General features: G+C 43.4%; 1 protein-coding gene across 16 annotated transcripts in view; it reads left to right on the top strand.

Annotated features, from left to right (window-relative positions):
* The window catches only part of KMT2C (lysine methyltransferase 2C), a 356,746-nt gene that overhangs the window by 206,730 nt on the left and 128,980 nt on the right, over positions 1 to 21,036 (top strand). For 15 of the 16 annotated variants that reach the window (XM_075062190.1, XM_032767811.2, XM_032767809.2 and 12 more), the window contains 2 exons: positions 1,292 to 1,405; positions 10,695 to 11,437. In XM_075062190.1, the coding sequence (XP_074918291.1) occupies positions 1,292 to 1,405; positions 10,695 to 11,437 (857 nt within the window). The remainder of the gene's footprint in view (positions 1 to 1,291; positions 1,406 to 10,694; positions 11,438 to 21,036) is intronic. The other variant, XM_032767802.2, reaches the window with a different exon arrangement.

Here is a 21,036-nt window from a genome sequence, read left to right as displayed (position 1 = left end):
CTTTAGGAGCTGCAGGTATTAGTATATACTTTACATTTTCCCTGTCTCCTACTTTGCCTACTGCATTTTAATAAAGTTTATTAGGTATAAAGGCTTTTAGGGGAAAAGAAAGTAGGCTTCTGGTAGGCATGCACCATAATTAGGACTTCAGCCTGAGAGGTAGCCCCACTCATTGAATTAATATGCTTTCTCCATGCAGCTTCCTCCAGCTGAAATGGGATCCTTGCATATGAAAGAAGGCCTATGCCTCAAGTGGAAAATTTAGCCTCCACTTGAACATTAATAGATGATAGAGCCTCTTCACTATGTCATACGTCTACAGTATTCTTGTATTAAATATTTTTATAAATATTTCCAGCCATGATTCTGTAAGTTATTTATAGGTTTTGGGACCCTAGGGCCTGATTCTCATTTATGCCGAAGCTCTTTTATACGGTTCTGGCAGTGTAAAAGGATTTTAAAGTGAGTGTAAATTATGTTCACAAAATTACACTCGCTTTAAAATCCCTTTGCATTGTCAGAATGGTGTAAAGCAGCTGTAGCACTAATGAGAATTAGGCCCTTGGGGCTTGTCTATACTTGAAAGTTAACTGGGATTAAGGTAGGCTGCGAATTTAAAGTGCAATATAGATTCCTGAATACTTCCATGCAGGGACGCTCTTATTCTGGAATAAGAGTGCCTTGTACCTGTTAAAATTTTTCCATTTAGGCCTGGTCTTCACTTCAAATTTAAAATATTACTGGTATGTCAGCCATGGGTGTGAAAAACCACACCACCATCAATAAAGCTATGCTGACAAAAACCATAGTATAGACACAACTATGCCAACAGAAGAGGGCTTCTGTCAGTGTAGCTAACATCATTCAGGGAGGTGGTGTTCCTACATGGGCAGAAAAACTCCTTCTTTTGGTGAATGCTGTGTCTACATTCGGGGACTATGCTGGTATAAGCTATGCTGGCATGGGCTCTGTAATGTAGATGTGACATTAAGGTGGGTTAAGTTAAATAGGGCCAAGGCACTCTTATTCTGGAATAAGTGTCCATACATGGAGTTATTCCATACATGGAGATACAGCTATTCCTAAGTAACTCCATGTTTAGACAAGCTCTTTAGGAAATGCTGTATATTCTATTTAACCTTCTAGCTGTCCTGATTTGCCTCATCTCAAATCACATAGTTAAATACCACGTTGTTAAACCAAAAGGTCAAGCAATGACAGCAACCACTGATCGCAAAGTAATACAATAAACACTGTGTCAAAATTGATAAATGCTTTGCTTTTCCTTAAGCTTGTACAAATGAAATGGAAATTGGAGGTGATGCAGAAGAAGTGGCATTTCAGGAAAAAAGAGTTGCTAATGATGGTCCTGGTCAAGAATCAACAGTTGGATGTGTCACAGATGGTAAGAATGAGAGGTTCACAGCCAGACAAAATAGATCACTAAGTGCTCATGAAGTTACATAAAGACTAATAGGAAGATTCCCTGCCTTTTGCAGAGTCAAATGAATTGTATAGATTCCATTACCAGAACTCTTCAGTGACTGTATTAACTATGTTTTGTTGTTTGAAAGATTATTTTCATTAAGACAAGGATAAAGTTATAGACTCTGTCTGTAGAACATTTATATGGGGGAAAAATGTTAAATATTTACTGGGAGTGGATATTCCCTGAAATAGAAGCTAACCAAGTTGGTATGTTTGTATATTTGTGGACTATAGAGGAAAAAAATTATTTATTGCCACATAATTTCAATCGCAAAACTTTCTGTATGAGTCTGCAAAGGATTGGGGCCTGTTTTATAGCCCCCTCTTCCAGCTGGACCCAGGCTTGTTCTTGCTGAGTCTGTGCCCTTCTCTGAGGAATTCTGCCTGGAACCGTCTCACAGAGTCCAAGGAAGGTAATTTCCAGCAGGTCAGCTGCTGCTGTTTCTTTTCTTTCATGACTCCTCAACAAAAGAAGATCAAAATGTCTCTAAGTCTGTCTGTCCCTCATCCTGGTAAAGTCTTAAACCCAAAAGTTCCTGGCTCTCGCCTCAGAGCCTTTGTGATAATAGGACTTCCCACAGTCTCCCTTCTATCCATTTTGTTTCTGGGAGCAGTTCCTCACAGAACTAGCTCCAGCCTCTAGCAGATATCGTAGCTGTCCCTTTGTATTTCCTGGTCCTCCTTTTATGGAGAACAGCCTGTTAAGTTACACAGGTCTTGTCCCATTTGCATCAGATGGACCTGATTAGCCAGCTGCTGGCCTCCGACCCCAGAGGAATGGTATCCTTTTTGCTTTCACAGAGTCTTATGTGTTAGCAATAGCACACAACAGGATGAGTGGCTAAATTTTCTCTTGTGTGTTTTGGGCCACATATCCAAGGGGTGAGTGCTTCCAGCATCCCTGCTGTATGGATTTAATCATACAACCACAAGTGACCTCCTGTGATAATTCATCTTTTTTCCAAATGCAAGTGGATTTTTAAAATAGATGTTTTACCATTATAAAAAGAAGCTCATGGCAAAAATACAAGCAATTTTTTTCCCCCGCTTAAATTCAGTTCACTTGATTTTCCTTATTGTAATCACCTTTCCATTTTGTCTGACTCTGGATGGACCACCTTTCACAAATTGCCATTAATGCTGCTTACTGGAACCTACCCACTCTGTTCAAAGCACTTTGAGAAGTAACATACATATTTAATTATTTGGCTTCAGGGATGGGGGAATGAAGGGTGCTATTGATTAACATGAGACACTTCTTCCTGTTGGCTGAATGTGCAACTCCTTCAGAACTTCTTGCCTTTGCCAGCTAGAAGACTGAGAACTTGAGTATCCAATATGGAAACAAAGAGCACTAGCAAATGAGCCGCCAAGTCCAAAGTCCTATAGCTTTGTAAACTTTTCTCCTGAGTTCAGGAGGGAGCTTATCTTTTATCTGACATCTGTTTACTGGTGGAAGAGTGAACCACAAAAGACCTTATCATGTTTGTTTTCAAAACAAGGCAGCAGGGGAAATTCTTATGAAAACATTTCGTATTCTAAATACAATATGTAGTTTCTCCAGAATAAGATGTTTTCCACATATTTGCTACTCTTTGAATACTGGCGTATGTTGCTGCACACAACTGGAGAACTGACAAAAATTTGGGTTTTGAGAAATTATAATGTGTGCCCTAACACAAAAGGACATGTCTACACTAAGGGGACTACACTGGCATTGCCACAGTGCCGAAGCTATTCCAGCATAACCCCATAGTGCAGCATACACCAACAAAAGGGATTTTTCCATTGATGTAGGAACACCATCTATCTGAGTGATAGTAGCTAGAGTGGGAAGCATTCACTGTCAACTTTGCTGCATCTACGCTGGGGGTCAGGTAGGCACAGCTACATCCCTCATGGGTTGGATTTTTCACATTGCAGAGTGACACAGCTGTGTGAGCCTAAATTTTAACTGTAAAGCAGGTCAAGGATTAAGTATCAAGTTCATAGTTCATACCCTTAAGTTTGTACAATGGCTATGCACCTTTCAGTGGTTCCATTTTTATGTATTTTTAGTAGCATTTTAGAGCACCTGACTCCTTCTGTGTCCTATAATAAGGCTGTAACTGTTGGTTAGTGGATGGAGTTATTTGTTTAAGGTTTCCTAAGAAATAGGAAAGAAAAGTCATTTAAGGCATTACAAAGCATTAGCCAAAATGTAGGATGGTTTCTAATCAGAAAGACTGTTGTCTATTAGGTGTTTGATCATCCATTAATACAGAAGTATTCCAAGCCTAAACCAGAGGTGGCCAGCCTGTGGCTCCAGAGCCACATGCAGCTCTTCAGAAGTTAATATGCGGCTCCTTGTATAGGCACCGACTCCAGGGCTGGAGCTACAGGTGCCAACTTTCCAATGTGCTGGGGGGGGAGGGGCACGGGCGCGCTCACTGCTCAACCACTGGCTCTGACACAGGCCTTGCCCCCATTCAACCTCTTTCCGCCCCCTCCTCTGAGTCTGCTGTGCCCTCACTCCTCCCCCTCCCCCCCAACCTCCTGCAAGCCACAAAAGAGCTCTTCGGGAGGTGCGGAGAGGGAGGAGGAGAAGGCACTGATCAGCAGGACTGCCGGTGGGCAGGAGGCTCTGTGAGCAGGGAGTGAGGGGAGTTGATGGGGACTGCTGACTTAGTACTGTGGCCCTTTGGCAATGTACATTGGTAAATTCTGGCTCCTTCTCAGGCTCAGGTTGGCCACCCCTGGCCTAAACCATCAAGCTCTCTGTATGTGACATTTTGTTCCAGCACTCTTGGGTAGGCTTGCTGAGTTTTCTTAATTGAATCAATGAACTTGGCAAATTATTTATTTGGAAAATCATCAAATCAGAAAAGTGTAGGACTGGAAGGAACCTTAATATGTTATCTAGTTGAGTCCTCTGCACTCAAGGCAGGACTAAGTAATAACTAGACCACTTCTGAAAGGTGTTTTTCTAACCTGTCCTTAAAAAGCTTCCATAAAGGAGATTCTGCAACCTCTGTAGACAATTTGTTCCAGTGCTTAACTACGCTGATAGTTAGGAAGCTTTTCCTAATATCTACTCTAAACCTTCCTTGCTACAATTTAAGACCATTGCTACTAGTCCTAAACTCAGAGGTTAACAAGAAATTTTTTTCACCTTCCTCCTTGCAACAATCTTTTTCGTATTTGAAAACTGTTGTCATGTCTCCCTTCAGTCTTCTCTTCTCCAGACTAAACAAACCAATTTTTTCAATCTTACCTCATAGGTAAGGCTACAATTTAGTCACAGATATTTTTAGTAAAAGTCATGGACAGGTCATGGGCAATAACCAAAAAGTCACGGCCAGTGACCTGTCCATGACTTTTATTAAAAATATCCCAAACTAAATCTTAGGTGCTGACAGGTTGGGGGCCGCTCCAGTGGATGCTGCTGGCAGTGGGGTGCATCCAGGGGCCCTGCTGCCACTGCTGTTTCTGGGAATGGGTAGCCCAGGGCCCCACTGCTGCTGCTTCTCCTTGGGGGAGCAGCCCGGGCCCCGTCTGCCGTCACCACCACACCTCCAGGTGGAGGCGACCTGGAGCCCTGTCATTGTTCCTCCAGGCGGAGGAGACCTGGGGCCCTGCCGCTGCTCCTCCAGGTCCAGGAGGTGACCTAGGGCAGTGCTGCTGCTCCCAGACCGCCGCTCTGACAGTTGCCATGGGCTGTCGGAGCAGCGGCCAGTGTGGCTGGCACCAGGCCCACCCCTGCTGCTTGGGCAACCCTCGGGTCATCTGCACCAGTCGCTGCAGCTGCGCAATTCACGGAGTCTCAGAAAGTCACTGAGTCCGTGACCTCCGTGAAAGATTCACAGCCTTTCTCATAGGTCATGTTTTCTAGCCCTTTAGTCATTTTTGTTGCTCTCCTCTGGACTTTCTTCAATTTGTCTACATCTTTTCTGACATGTGGCGCCCAGAACTGGACACGATACTCCAGTTGAGGCCTAATCAGTGCAGAGCAGGTGGAAGAACTACTCATGTCTTGCTTACAACACTCCTGCTAATACATCCCAAAATTATGTTTGCTTTTTTTACAACATGTTACACTCTATACTCACATTTAGCTTGTGACCCCCAGATCCTTTCCACAGTACTCCTTCATAGGCAGACGTTTCCCATTTTGTTTGTGTGCAATTGATTGTTCCTTGCTAAGTGGAGTACTTTGCATATGTCCTTATTGATTTTCATCCTGTTTACTTCAGACCATTTCTCCAGTTTGTCCAGATCATTATGAATTTTAATCCTATCCTCCAAAGCACTTGCAAACCCACTCAGCTTTGTATTATCTACAACTTTATACATGTACTTTACATGCCATTATCTAAATACTTTATGAAGACATTAAAGAGAACTGGATCCAGGACCAGTCCCTGTGGGACCCCTCTTGATATGCCCATCTAGGTGGACTGTGAACCTCTGATAACTGCTCTCTGGGAATAGTTTTTCCAAACAGCTGTGCACACATCTTAGAGTAGCTCCATCTATGCTATATTTCCCTATTTTTTTTTTTGTATGAAGAGGTCATGAGGGACAGTATCAAAAGCTTTATTAAAGTCAAGATATACCACATCCATCACTTCCTTCCTCCACAAGGCTTGTTACCCTGTCAAAGAAAGCTATTAGGTTGGTTTGGCATGATTTGTTCTTCACAAATCTATGTTGACTGTTACTTATGACTTTATTATCTTCTAGGTCAGGGATCGGCAGCCTTTGGCACACGGCCTGCCAGGGAAAGCCCTTGGCAGGCCGACCCAGTTTGTTTACCTACCATGTCTGCAGGTTTGGCCAATCACAGCTTCTGCTGGCCAGGGTTCGCTGCTCCAGGCCAGTGGGAGCTGCAGGAAGTGGCGCAGGCAGAGGGATGTGCTGGCCGCCCTTTCTGCAGCCCCATTGGCCTGGAACGGCAAACCACGGCCAGTGGGAGCTGCGATTGGCCGAAACTGTGGATGTGACAGGTAAACAAACCAGCCCAGCCCGCCAGGGGCTTTCCTTGGTGGGCTGCATGCCAAAGGTTGCTGATCCCTGTTCTAGGTATTTGCAAACTAATTGCTTGAATATTTGCGCCTTTGTCTTTCCGGGTACTGAAGTTAAACTGACTAGTCTCTAATTCCCTGGGTGGTCCTTATTCCCCTTTTTATAGATTTGAACTATATATGGCCTCTTCCAGTCTTCTGGAATCTCTCCTGTCTTACAATAGTTTTTGAAGATAATCACTAAAGGCTCAGATATCTTCTTAATCAGCTCCTTGAGTATTCTAGGATGTATTTCATCAAGCCCTGCTGACTTGAAGACACCTAACTTGTCTAAGTAATTTTTAACTTTTTTTTTCCATATTTTAGCCTCAGCTCCTACCTCATTTTCACGGTCATTCAGTATGTTAGATGTCCAGTCACTACTAACCTTTTTGGTGAAAACTGAAACAGAAAAGGCATTTAGCATTTCCACTATTTCAATAGTTCTCTGTAATTGTCTCCCTCGACACACACCCAATGAGGGTGGAAAGACATTAACAGAATATTGTTAAATTTATTTTTTATTTCATTGTTCACCCAGAGGTGAGTGAATATGCACAAATGTACAATGAGTTCTTATTTTCCATTATTTGCCCTGCTCTATTGTTATGTGATCTCAGCCGTTTTTTGGTACCATCTTTACTGGAGTCTAAAAACAATCCTACCGCAGTGAAGAAGGACTCCAGATCTCCATTAGAAGATTCATCCTCTGCGTCTCTTTCTCCCAAAAGAGGTCAGAAACATTAGTCAACCTGCAAAGAAGCTTAGGGTGATTGTCTCAGAATGATTGGTCAGTACATCCCATCCCAACAATCTAATTGGCTGGATAACATTTTTTCCCATTTTTTAAAATACATTTTGTCTTTTTATTTTACTTACCATAGCACTGCATTGCTTCTCTGTTCTGCAGAGACTTCAGAAACACTTGTTTTAAGTCTTGAGCTGTGTGATCTTAACTACATTTCGAGTATCAGGAACCTTTGATCCTACTCCTATTCTTGTTACCATTGCTAGCCTAACTAGATCGATTGTTGGCGAAGATGTCAATGCCATCAATTTGGAGTGTAACAGCCCCAGCATCCTTCTTAGAATAAAAGACTAGGTGAGTTGTCTTTGTGCAATACATGATGAGTGGAGAAGACATATTTGATTACATGATGATATATGCAAAGACATGAATTAAATGGCTTAAAAATTTTTTTTACAAAAGTGGGGAAATCAGGGAAGTCATTGGTTAAGATTACTGAACAGTCAAATCTTTCAGAAGTAAAAGACAAAAATAGTATACTTGTCTAGGAGAGTTAAATAATATACTTTTCTAGGAGTCTTTTAAAAATTCACCAAGAAAAAGAGTAAAACCAGAGTAATGGTAGCCTAGCATTTAGAATGTCCCTGTATGATGTCCGAGTTATTTAGTACATGCAGTCCTTTGCCTCCCATGTTAATACTAATATCACAGTGTGGAATATTGGGAGGCATAGATGATTTGGATAAGTCTTCTCTACTGATAGATTCAAAGAAGCTGAGAGACTATTGGTTGGCTTTTAAATCAGTGGGACCTGAAGAGGTGTATCCAAGATCCTGAAACAAATAGCAAAATATATAGCTGATAGTTTGATTTTATTGGTAAGATCACATGAAGCACAAGAGGAGTGCACAAAGTATTTTCAAAACGTAAATATATTAAACTGTTTGGATAAATCACAGTTAGGTAACATATTAAAATAAACAATACAGGAAATATTTAGATGACAATTTGATGTGTAGGAAGACTCATAGATTTGTGGAGAAGAAAGGTATTTGTGGTGGTTTGTTTTAAATGAAAAGCCAGACAAAAATTGTTTGTTCTGTCATTAAATAAAATTGTAATTGTTGTGGATAAAGTGAATTGACTGAAGCATTTTTGTTATTGGTCTAAATGATCTAATATAAAAGTTGGGAAGATTTTTGGTAATATGAACACAAAACTGTTTGTTTAACCAGAAGTGGAAACAGTCAGAGCATAATCAAAAGCAGATGAGGTGTCAAGTGAGCTTCTTTTGGTATTAGTGCTATTTAATAGCTTCACGGATTACCTGGAAGATTAAATAATCCAATTTGATGGTGATGCCAATTTAAGAAGGATTGCAAACATAATAGATCAAGTGAAACTGCAATAGGACCTTGATAATTTAGAAAATTGGGCAAATTCCATTGGGATGATATTCAACTTATATGGAGATAATAACGATGAGAAATGCCACATAGGAGAAAGCTGGTTTGAGGCAAGGAATCCCACTGGTGGTAATACATTACAAACACGAGCATTTAATGTGATGCTATCGCAAAAAACAAGGAAACCATGTTGATTTGGCTGACTTTATAAAAAAAATATAGGTTTTAATTCTTCAGAAATTTATGGCTCAGGCTCACACATACACTGGACAAGAATAGTTTTCTTCTTGCTACCTTTGCATACCATAACTTGAAATCACACTTTCTTGCTGATCCTAAGTGATGAGCTATGGGGAGCTTTATTGGTTGTACATGGTTGGGAGAGATTTTTGTCCAACTGGGCAGTTTACACCTTCTGAGATTGTTTAGTTTGTGGATATTTTGTTTTTTAAGATTTTTATGGAGAACACTGTGTGGTTATGAAACTGTCATAGGTGTTTTTCAGAAGGAAAATTGTACTTTCTAACGAATTACCTACTTGAAAATTTATCTGTGGTCAATTTTTTGAAAATATATACTATTCTGATTTATCATGTGAATGATTTGTGCTACACTGGGTCTTTGTTTAAGTTCTGAAGCTTTGTATTAAATCCATGTTGTTAATCCACTTACTGAATATTGAAATCTAAAATGAGCGTATGGCAGTGAATATTGTGATATTTTGAACATACTTTTCACTTTACATAACTCAAAGCTTTAACACATTACTTTAACTACATTATAAACTGTTTCTCTCCTTCCCTCGTGTTCTTTAGGAAGATGGACCGTCTGCACTACTTCTGTACGTGTTTAGATTTAAGCACCACCGCCACACTGAAGCAAAAAAAAAAAGATTTTATATATTTAAAAGATTTTATATAGAGAGTAAATACCCTATTAAACAGACATTTACTTTTTCTGGCTTTAATTTTTCCATCATTTCCAATTTCTAGATTATTTGTATGTGTTTAAGCAAACACTTTTTAAATTTTTTTTAGGTTGTGTTTTAAGTTTGTGGATTAGATACATAAAACATTTGGTATGGTTTGATGTAATGAAATATCATATCAAACATTTTACTGTAATCCTGACAGCATTTGTGATGTCAGAAACACTTTCTGGCAGCATGGTAACATGTTCTAGGTGAATAATGGCATCCCAGCAAAGGGGAAAGAATTTAGAATGCCCTCCCCTTCGCTGTGCAGGAGCCAGTGGGTTTCTGCACCGGTCAGACCAGCAAATCAACTGGAATACTCCCCCTTCCCAGCTATTTCCTCCCAAATCCAGGAGAGAAGATGAGCTCCCATGGGGAGGGGAAAGGGGAAGATGGAGGAAGCTACATCTGCAGCCTTTCAGGAGAAATAGTCCACTTCCCATCATCTCACATACTAATATTTATTATTTTAAAGTATCTTGTCTATGAGATTAGGTAGTTTGATCCAGGAGCACATTGCAGCACCTGTTCCTCCAGAATCTCAAGACTAGGTCAAACCTGGTTTCTGAGTGGGAGCAAGTTTCACAGTGAAAAGTCTTCCACGACGGCTTGCCTACACTAGGAAGGATTTGGGAGTATAGCTCACAACAGCAAATGAGGTTTTTTTTGTAATTATAGTTTATGCCAGGTCACGAAATGAAACAGAGTCCTTTTGCTGGTATAGCTTGTTTGCCAGTATAACTGTATCTACCCAAAGCTTTTGCTTGGCATACTTATGTCTGTTGATGTGCAATTTTTTTTTTCCACACCCGTAACAGACATAGACATGTGGTTAAAACTATGTCGTCCAGGCCTGAGAACATTCTGCTTGCTTGCACCTTCATATTTAAACCTAGGTTCCATCTGCTGTATTGTTTCTCTGGAAGATAAATGTATGTTTCAATGTTGAAATATCTCCCACTTCTCTTTTTTTAAATATAAACCTTTTCTACTATTGATGCTTTCGTATGAGTCTCTAACAATATGCTCTCGCTTAGTTACAGACATATCACAGGATGAAAAGACTGTTGAACTGGAAGCAGAAGTTTCTGATCAACTTGGTACAATTAAAATGGAAACATCTCCTAAAAGGACACCAGAATCCGATGACAGTCAAACTAAGCACATGATGGAAATGACAGAAAGCATTCAAGCTGTAACACAGCTGGAATCAGACAAACAAGCAGAAGAGCAACAACTGTCACAAGATGCTGAGGTATCAAAAGTATCCGCAGAGGAAACTCAGACTCCCCTTTCAGCACCTGAGGCCACAACTACACCACCAGAAACTTTAGGGTCTGTGAATAAAGAGGAGGTTTCTTTTAAGACTGAAGAGCAATTGGAGACAGTAAGAGTGCAAGAAGATGTAGAAAAGCAGGAAACCCATGAAAGCTCTGAAACACCAACTTTTCTATTGAAAGTGGAAGCCACTCCTGCAAATGAAAGTTGTGCAAACAACAGTTCGCTATCAGGAGACAAACCTATAAAGTCACCGACTGAGACATATTCTTCATTTTCATCATCAGTTGATATAAACAAGAGAAGTGTGTGTTCCTCACCACTAGTTTCATTAGATTTGCATTCTGCGCATGACTTGCTGCATAGTCAGACTCCACCACAGAGTTCCTCTGCCGGAAATGTTCTCCCGACAACTTATATGTCTGTCACTCCAAAAATCGGCATGGGAAAGCCAGCTATCACCAAACGAAAGTTTTCTCCTGGGAGACCAAGATCAAGACAGGTAAGCATACTGTTTTAGTATTGAAGCTGGTACACAAATCATTGTTAACTTTCAATATACTGTGTTTTTGAAAGAAGTATCAAGTTTGGGTTTATGAAAAACAATTTGATCTATCCTGGAACATATACATTGTGTTTATCTCGCAGTATAAATTGGGCATATAGTTTATTGTTAACAATCCATTATTTTAAACATATGTGCTTTGAAAAACTCTGGATAACTACAGATTGAATAATTGAAGATAAGACATGGTGAAGTTCTCTAATGGGAAATTTCTTACTTTTGGATTATCCTTTGAGCACTGGAGCAAACTAGAAATCTTATATGATCCTCAAATGCAATATTTAAGGTACATCCCAGAAGTGATATTATCCTTAATGTCATAATTTTTGTTGTGTAAGCTTATTTCTCACTCTTTCATATCAATCTGCGTGTATTTCCATCTTGATCTGTATATTGTATTTGTAGGCAGGATGTGGTAAAACTTTTTCACCTACCTTTATGGTGAACCTGGAGCAACCCTGCTGTCCTTGTGCTGGGAGATTTTCCCTGGGTGGAAATTTGTGATTATGGCAAATGGTCTGATAATTTTGTTATGTTGGCAGGTATCTATTAGGAACTATCTGGTACAAGTAATTGCAATTGTGATTTGGGTTAGATTTGATCATAGTCCTCAAAAGTAAATAGCTTACTGCATTATCTATAATACACACTAAAGATATAATTTGAAAACAAATTGTTTACACATCTTTCACATTTATTTTGCCATTGCAAATTTTTCACACGAAATATTTTACTGTGACCTGTTAAATTAGTACTTCATTAGTCAAGATCACAAAATTTCATTTTTTGCTTCTGAACATCATAGGCTCATAATTTCACTTTTTGTAAAGGAAAGAATTGGAAAAGCTATATGCTACTTTCTATATTACTGATTTAGGCCAGGTCTACTCTATGTACATACTTTGATATAACTACATTGCTCAGGAGTTTGAAAAATCCACACATTCCGAAGTGACGTAGTTATACTGACCATAACCCTCCGTATAGACAGTGCTATCTCAGTGGGAGAGCTTCTCCCATCGGCCTAGAGCATCTTCACTGGGAGTACTACAGGATCGCAGCTGTATTGGTGCAGTAGCGCCAATGCAAGTTTGTAGTGTAGACGTGTCCTTATTTAAGACTATTCACAAGCACAAAGCAAAGCCTTATATTTTTTGAGAGGTGAGAAAGTGTACTCCAAGGATTAAGAATCCAAGACTAATTTAATCCTCTACAGTAAATGTAGCAAATTGCATACAAGATCATTCACTCAGCTGGGGTTTGGTGCATTTCTCAGTGGCTTTCACTGTATGTAAACAGTGAAATTGGCTGGAAATATGCAGTAAATCTGAAATTTGCAGCTAATCTACTAGAAGAAACTGTACTTGCCCCTGCTCTAGTATCTCCTTATAGTACTTAAATGAACATTTTTACATATTTTAGAATATGACATTGTTTCTATGCTTAAATGTCTTGAAAATCAAATGCATTTTCCATTAAAGTTTACTTAGTTTGTAATACAGATTTTTTTCTAGTGTAGTTTTAAATGACCTTAAAATGCATTTTTGTGTGTCTGATGGGGAAAGTAGGGGGGGAGAAAATGCCAAAGGGTGGATACTTCTTTATTTTGGACATCAGCAAACTAAATGTTACTTATGCTACTGCCCCCATGACTTGTGAGAACTCAGCCACAGTTCTGGTGATAACGTTTGTTAATTAACAGCAGCTGGAGAGCCTGTAAGAGGGGAGCACAAAGGACAGATTTGGATAAATGCGGGGGCGGCTCTAGACATTTTGCTGCCCCAAGCATGGCGGCATGCCGCTGAGGGCGCTCTGCCTGTCGCCGGTCCCGCGGCTCCGGTGGACCTCCCGCAGGCATGCCTTCGGAGGATCCGCTGGTCCCGCGGCTTTGGTGGACCTCCCACCGTCGTGCCTGCAGAGGGTCCGCTGGTCCCGAGGCTCCACCTAAGCCGCGGGAGCAGCAGACCCTCCGCAGGCATGCCGCCGAAGGCTGCCTGCCTGCCGCCCTCCCAGTGACCGACAGAGCGCCGCCTGTGGCATGCCGCCCCAAGCACGCGCTTGGCGTGCTGAGGCCTGGAGCCGCCCCTGGATAAATGGCCATATTTTAATACGTGAAATGGGTTTCTGTGAATTCTTCTAAAATCACATTAAAAGTTTCTTATTTCTTCCCAGCTTTTAATTCAGTAATAATACACATAAGAGGTGAAGGAAAATAATTGTACATTTTAAAAAAAAAATCAACAAAAAGCACTGAGTTATGTTGTACATACTGCTCACTTCCTCTACTATTGACATGAACATCTTAATATATACAGTGCGTGTAATATGGCCAAGTTACAATTGCTGTGGGAACTATAACACTGAACTTTATGGCTAGAGCAAACAAAATCCCAGTCATAATATTGTCATAATATAATTTTAGCATTTAATGTCCATGTTAATTAAAAAAGAAAAAAGAGTCACCAGTGCATTTCTTTGAAATATGCATCTTGAGGCACTTCTTCATGATATTAGGATGTATTAATATTCTCCTGTCTATATGGAGTGGTCATAATGGATCGAATATTCATATAAAGACATGTAGTTAATGTTTTAATGTCTAACATTTGAAATAGTACATGTATGGTTCTTCTTCGAGTGATTGCTCATATCCATTCCAGTTAGGTGTGCGCGCTCGTCGGAAGATTTTTACCCTAGCAGCTCCGGTGGGTCGACAGGGTCGCCCCCTGGAGTGGTGCCCCCATGGCACCAGATATATACCCCTGCTGACCCTACCGCTCCTCAGTTCCTTCTTACCGCCGATGTCGGTCGTTGGAACAGTGGAGCGCGGCTTAGCTGTCCTCCACTTCCCTAGCTTCTCCTTGTTCATTTGATCTCTTGTTGTATATAGTTGACTTAGTCTATAGTGTAATTAGTTTTATAGTTATTAGATAGTTAGTGTATATAGTTTAGCGGGGCTTGGGGATTAGCCCTTCCCCGCACCCGGTGCTGGGGCCCATGCCCGGTTCACCAGGGTTTAAACCATGCTCAGCCTGTAAAAAGCTGATGCCCACGAGCGATCCCCATGACTCTTGCCTAAAGTGCCTCAGGGAATCGCACATCTCCGATAAGTGCCGCATTTGCAAGGCCTTTAAGCCGCGGAGAAAAAAGGAGAGGGACTTTCGCTTGAAGATTCTCCTTATGGAGGCAGCCCTGAACCCTCCGTCCTTGGCACCGAGCGTTGACAGTGCTCCTCCGGCACCGGACCACGCCGGCTCCGCCAAGACACCTCGGGACTGGCCTTCTCTGGCACAGGGACCTGATCAGAGGCTCTCAGCTTTCTCCACACCTTCGACGCAGACTCGTTCGGATCGCCCGGCACCTACTCCTGCTGCGGCACTGACGACTGTGGTACCGTCGACTCCGGTCCTGCGAGGGTCGTCAAGTCCGGTCCTTGAGAGCTCCCCTCCGAGGCCTGTGTTTGAGCTTACAGTCCCCTCCACACCGGAGACATTCTCCTCAGCCAGGGACTTTATCACAATGACTGAGTCTCCCCTGCCTCAACCCCCAGCACCGCCGGTGCGGGTTCTGCATTCCAGAGGCAAGCCAGCCGCTATGAGACCTCCTTCACTGGAATCGGCAAGCCGGCACCGATCTTGATCCAGGTCCCGGCACCGCTCACTGTCTCCTGGAAGGTCCCAGTCTAGACGCCACTTGCAGTCCCGGCACCGCTCACCTAGGCGGTACCTGTTGTACTCGCGGCACAGATCCACCTCTCATCCTGCCCGGTACTCTCGGTACCGCTCCGGCTCTAGGCACCGCTCCCGGCACCGAGACTCTCGTAGCCCGACCCGCCGCAGACATTTAAGATTCAGGTCGACCTCCCGGCACCGCGCTGGTTGCAGGTCCCGGTCTCGGTCTTGGCATCGATATGATTCCCGGTACCGATCCCCGGCACCAAGGAGATCTCCAGCGACAAGAGCGAAGGACTCATACCAGCCTTGTTCGGCTCCTCCATGGCTGTCCCGACACCCGTCCATGCCTTCTCAAATGGATAGTGCATACGCCCCAGACACCGACGTGCCTGCTGCATTATTCTATGAGCCCCAGACATAAGATCATGGACCGCAGCAGTGGGGTTTCTGGACGCCTTGGGCGTACCATCAGGCCCAAGGCTCTCACCCAGGTCCATCGCGCTTGACCACCTCGGAACACAGGATGCTGGAAGCCACGATCACCCGCCCTCCTCCTCCTCCTATGGAGGAAGAGTTGACCCAGCCTCATGACTCCGAGCTCCCCAGGGAGACAGAAACGATCCACCAGGTGGAGCCATCATCAGACCCGCTTGTTCCAGGTCTCTCCTCTTCATCCTCCCCTGACGAGGCTGTAGCTGGAATCTCATCTGTCGGCCCTCCACCAATTGACCTCAGGGCCCACCAGGACCACCTCAGGCGGGTTGCACAAAATGTGAACTTGCAGGCCGAGGAGGTCCCGGAGGTACAGGACCCAGTGGTGGACATTTTGTCATCAGATGCCCCTACTAGAGTGGCTCTTCCCTTCATTAAAACCATACAGGCCAATGCCACTATGATCTGGCAGTCTCTGGCCTCTGTTGCACCTGCTGCGCGAGGTGTAGAGCTTAAATACATGGTGCCCTCCAAGGGCTATGAATATTTCTATGTCCACCCTCCTCCTTGCTCCCTCGTTGTCCAGTTGGTTAACGAGAGGGAGCGCCATGGCCAGCAGGCTCCAGCCCCTGAATCAAAGGACACGAGACGCATGGACTTGCTTGGGTGCAAAGTCTATTCCGCAGAGGCACTCCAACTCCACGTGTCCAATCAGAAAGCCCTCCTTAGCCGCTATAGTTATAACACCTGGGTGGCAGCGGACAAATTTAAGGAGTTGCTTCCGCAGGATGCACGACAGGAGTTCTCGGCGATCCTCGATGAAGGAAAGAAGGTGGCAAGAACTTCCCTCCAGGCTTCCCTGGACGCCATGGATTCAGCTGCCAGAGCTCTGGCCTCTGGCGTGACTATGCGTCGTATCTTGTGGCTGCAGGTCTCCGGCCTCCCCCCGGAGCTCCAACTCACTATCCAGGATCTTCCATTTGAGGGCCATGGGCTGTTCTCGGATAAAACTGACCTTAGGCTTTGGAGCTTAAATGACAACTGGGTCATTATGCGCTCGTTAGGAATGCACACGCCGGTGACTCAGCGCAGGCTCTTCCGGCCCCAATCGCACTGCCCTTACCCTCAGCCCCGGCAGAGGCAAGACTTCGCCAGACAGCGAGGCAGAACCAGTCGCTGAAGGCAATCGGGCAACCAAGGGGGCCAAAACCAAAGCTCCTCCAAGCCTTCCTCAGGGCCAAAGCCTTCCTTCTGAAGGTGCATCCGAGGGCGTTGTACCAGTTTCTTTAAAGGATCCGTCCCCTCCTTTCTCCAACCGTCTTTCCTTTTTCCTCCCTGCGTGGTCCCAGCTAACATCAGATCGCAGGGTCTTACGCACGCTGGAATTTGGATACCACCTCCAATTTATTTCAAACCCCCCCTTCCATGTCCCTCCCTCGTCCCTCTTCAGGGACCCATCTCACAAGCAACTCCTCCTACAGGAGATGCAAACGCTCCTCACCAAAGGAGCCATAGAGGAGGTACCGGAGCACGAGCAGGGCAAGGGGTTTTACTCCCACTACTTCCTAATCCCCAAGGCAAAGGGAGATCTCAGACCTATCCTCGATCTGCGGGGACTCAACAGATACATGATAAAGTTGAAGTTCCATATGGTATCCCTGGGGACCATTAACCCATCCCTGGATCCTGGAGACTGGTATGCCGCCCTCGACATGAAAGATGTCTACTTCCACATAGCCATCTTCCCACCTCACAGGAGGTTCCTCTGGTTCGTAGCCAACGGCCAACATTTTCAATTCGCGGTCCTCCCATTCGGCCTCTCTACAGCCACAAGGGTATTCACCAAATATATGGCTGTAGTCACCGCCCACCTCCGCCGCAGTCGGATACACGTGTTTCCGTATCTAGACGACTGGCTCATCCGAGGGACCTCCGAGGTGTGAGTCCTCAGTCACATTCGCATTGCCAAGGACCTTTTCCTACATCTACGTCTAATGATCAATGCGGAAAAATCGACTCTGATCCGCACTCAGAATTTATTGGCGCCACCCTGGACTCCACTCTTGCCAGAGCCTGTCTACCACTGCTACGATTCCAGGCTATGGTAGCCATCATCCAGAGGCTGTGAGCGGCGCCGTTGACTTTGGTACGCACTTGCCTCACTCTCCTGGGCCACATGGCGGCCTGTACATTCGTAACGAAATATGCCAGACTGCACCTCCAGCCCCTCCAGTCATGGCTCAACTCACAATACCGACCCCAGCCAGGGATCCTATGGACATGGTCGTCACCATTCCCCCGACCGTCCTAGACTCCTTAGAGTGGTGGCTGGATCCCTCCATGTTTGTGCAGGGCTCCCGTTCCATCCACCCAGCCCTCGGCATCTCTGACAACTGACGCATCACCCTGGTTGGGGGGCTCGCCTCGGGCACCTACGCACCCAGGGCCTTTGGTCATCTCAAGAGCTGCCCTGCACATCAACAATCCGGAGCCGAGAGCAGTCCCGCTCGCTTGCCAGATGTTCCAACAGCACTTACAGGGGCCGTTGTTGTCAGTATTCACCGAAACAACGGCCATGCACTATATAAACAAGCAGGGCGGCACGAGGTCTTCGCCCCTGTGTCAAGAGGCCTTACGACTCTGGGACTTTGCATAGCCCAATCTTATCACCTCATCGCGTCCTTTCTCCTGGGAGTTCGGAACATGCTGGCAGATCGCCTCGGCAGATCCTTCCTTTCCACGATATGGTCACTTCACCCGGATGTTGCTCTTTAGCTCTTCCGGGTGGGGTTTCCCCGGATAGATCTTTGCATCCCATAGAACAGGAAATGCCAGATGTTCTGCTCCTTTCAGAGCCTCTCACCGGTTCAGTGGTCCTCGATCCATACCTTTGCCTCCCACTATGCCCTGGTTCAGCAGCTTAGGACGGCGCAGCCTTCGGCTCCGCAGGTTACAATCTGCGACATCTCACTCCAACCCCACCACCTATGTAAGGCTTGGGAATCACCTAACTGGAATGGATATAAGCAATCATCAAAGAAAAAAGATGGTTACTCACCTTTGTAACTGTTGTTCTTCGAGATGTGTTGTCATATCCATTCCAAACCCGCCCTCCTTCCCCACTGTCGGAGTAGCCGGCAAGAAGGAACTGAGGAGCGGTAGGGTCAGCAGGGTATATATCCAGCGCCATGGCGGCGCCACTCCAGGGGGCGACTCTGCTGACCCACTGGAGTTGCTAGGGATAAAATCTTCCAATGAGCGTTCACGCGCGGCGCGCACACCTAACTGGATGATATGAGCAACACATCTCGAAGAACAACAGTTACAAGCCGAGTAACGTCTTTTATTTGAGTGTGCAGAAACATGGATTTGTTCTGGAGAACCATTTCAGTGGTTAAATGACTCCCATTTAATTGTTAAGAAAAAATACTGTCACATAGCACACAAACTCATTTTAGAGTTTTTATTCGCAATTTTTTTACTTAGCCCAAGTTGGGGATAAAATAATTTTCCCCTTAAGGACTAACAGCTGATCTAAGGTTTATTGAAGTCAGTGAAAAGACTCCCATTGACTTAGTGGACTTTGAATCATGCTATTAATATGCTAAGTTGGAACTTCGATCATTCCAGTAGCAATTTCATTGTAAGAAAAGCATCTGCAAAGGTTTTGATCCAAATCCTAAACTCCTCAATTGTTACTCATTTGTTTTTCTGTCCTAACTCTGTCAAATTTCCATTGAAGTCAGTGGAAATTTGCCTGAGGAAGGACTGAACAAAAAGTAAGAATGAATCTCAGGATACTTGATCAAAGTATTAATTTAAAAGGAAACCCAGCTTTTCTCTCATTTATTATACTAATTTTGTTACAATTGGATCATCTTATGCTTTTGTGCTCTTAGTTGAGCGTTTCTCAATTTTGTTCCTATTATACTGTTACAGTTCTGACTTGAGTGTACTAATTAAGAGACCTATATATATCTGTAGAGGATACTTATCTTTTGAGAAAAGGAGTTTGCTTTTCTGTAATTGATGTTTTCTAAATACAGTTTCACCATTGGAACCACACTTCTACTTCTCAGAGATTAGCGATTCTGTGTTTATTCTTTTATACTCTTAGATTATTGTAGATCATTTTATACTAAGGCATGTACTGTATGTACAAATATATATGCATATCGCTGAGACAGTGCAATAATTCTTTCCAATGAAGGTTCTCAATTTTACACTATTAACTTCCTAGTCTGTTCCTTTGCTAAGGGACTGAGATCTTTTGAATGTGGGTCTGTAGAGGATACTAGCTTTAGAAAAGTCCAATTACTGGTAAACAATTTCCCTTTTGAGTAATATATAAGCAAACAGAAAAATCCCAGCTGGGTAAGTCATGTGTTAAACTTTGTACTCATGGGTATCATCTAGAACTGTATTGATACAATTTGCCTTGAGTCAATGTTGTTATAAAAATTTTATACTTGTGGTAAATCAGTATTTGTGGATGAGAATAATTAACCTTTTGTGAAGATATTTCATTAGTACCTGAGAACACACACAGTATTTTTATCCTCTTGTGTTTTATCATACTCACTTTTAAAAAAATGGATATTAAATATAGAGGTCTCATTTTTCTTTCAAACTAGGATGAATATAAATATCTACTTTTCTAATTTTTAGTAGATGAGACATTCACACTATCTTCTTCTTTCTCTGCTGTCAAATACTCAGTTTGTTTTCAAAAGTTGATTCACATATTACAGAATGACAGGAGCAACTCCGTAGTTAAAACTGTAACTAGTTTTTCTGGTTCATAATCCTCATTTGGATACAATTCCTTTCCTAACTTCAGAGAAATAAAAGTATTCTGTGTATAATTTCACAAATTGTGTTCTGCCAAAGGAGAATTATTGTGGCGAAGCTTGAGGGTAATTGTACAAGGTGTTCATTGGAAATTAATTTGAAAAATTACAGATATGTCACTTCTGCATGATAATTTCCACAAACTTGTTACAGTGAACACCTAAGCCTGTTTGCAGTGTGGGAGCAGAACCAGACCTGTCAGTCACTGGCAGCAGGAGAATGCTCTGCTCTTTGAAGCTCCTGCCAATTTTTCTGCCTCCCTGGTGGCTCAGCCAGGTCTCCTTGCTGCAAAATTTTTCTGAGGGAAATTCAAGATCGTATATCAAATGGCTTACTAACAATTTGGCTTAATAATGTGTCCATCTAATCCGCAGTAATGTCCCAGGGGCATTTGCCTTGTGAGGAGCTGTCCTCTCAGCTCTGCATCCCGTCTGAGGCATTTGCAATGGCTGGTGTCCCTGCAGGCTTCTGGGAGAGAGCTGGACTGAAAAAGCCAGAGGCAAGTGAAAGGCTCTGTGCCTCCTGCTTCATCCCTTAGTGAGTGTTTCTTTGGGGAATTTGACTGGTTCTGTAGGGTGA

The sequence above is a fragment of the Chelonoidis abingdonii genome, chromosome 2 (genome assembly GCF_003597395.2).
Source record: "Chelonoidis abingdonii isolate Lonesome George chromosome 2, CheloAbing_2.0, whole genome shotgun sequence".
NCBI classification, from domain to species: Eukaryota; Metazoa; Chordata; order Testudines; family Testudinidae; genus Chelonoidis; species Chelonoidis abingdonii.
The sequence above is the reverse complement of the archived record's forward strand: the minus strand, read 5'-3'. Positions and strand labels throughout refer to the sequence as shown.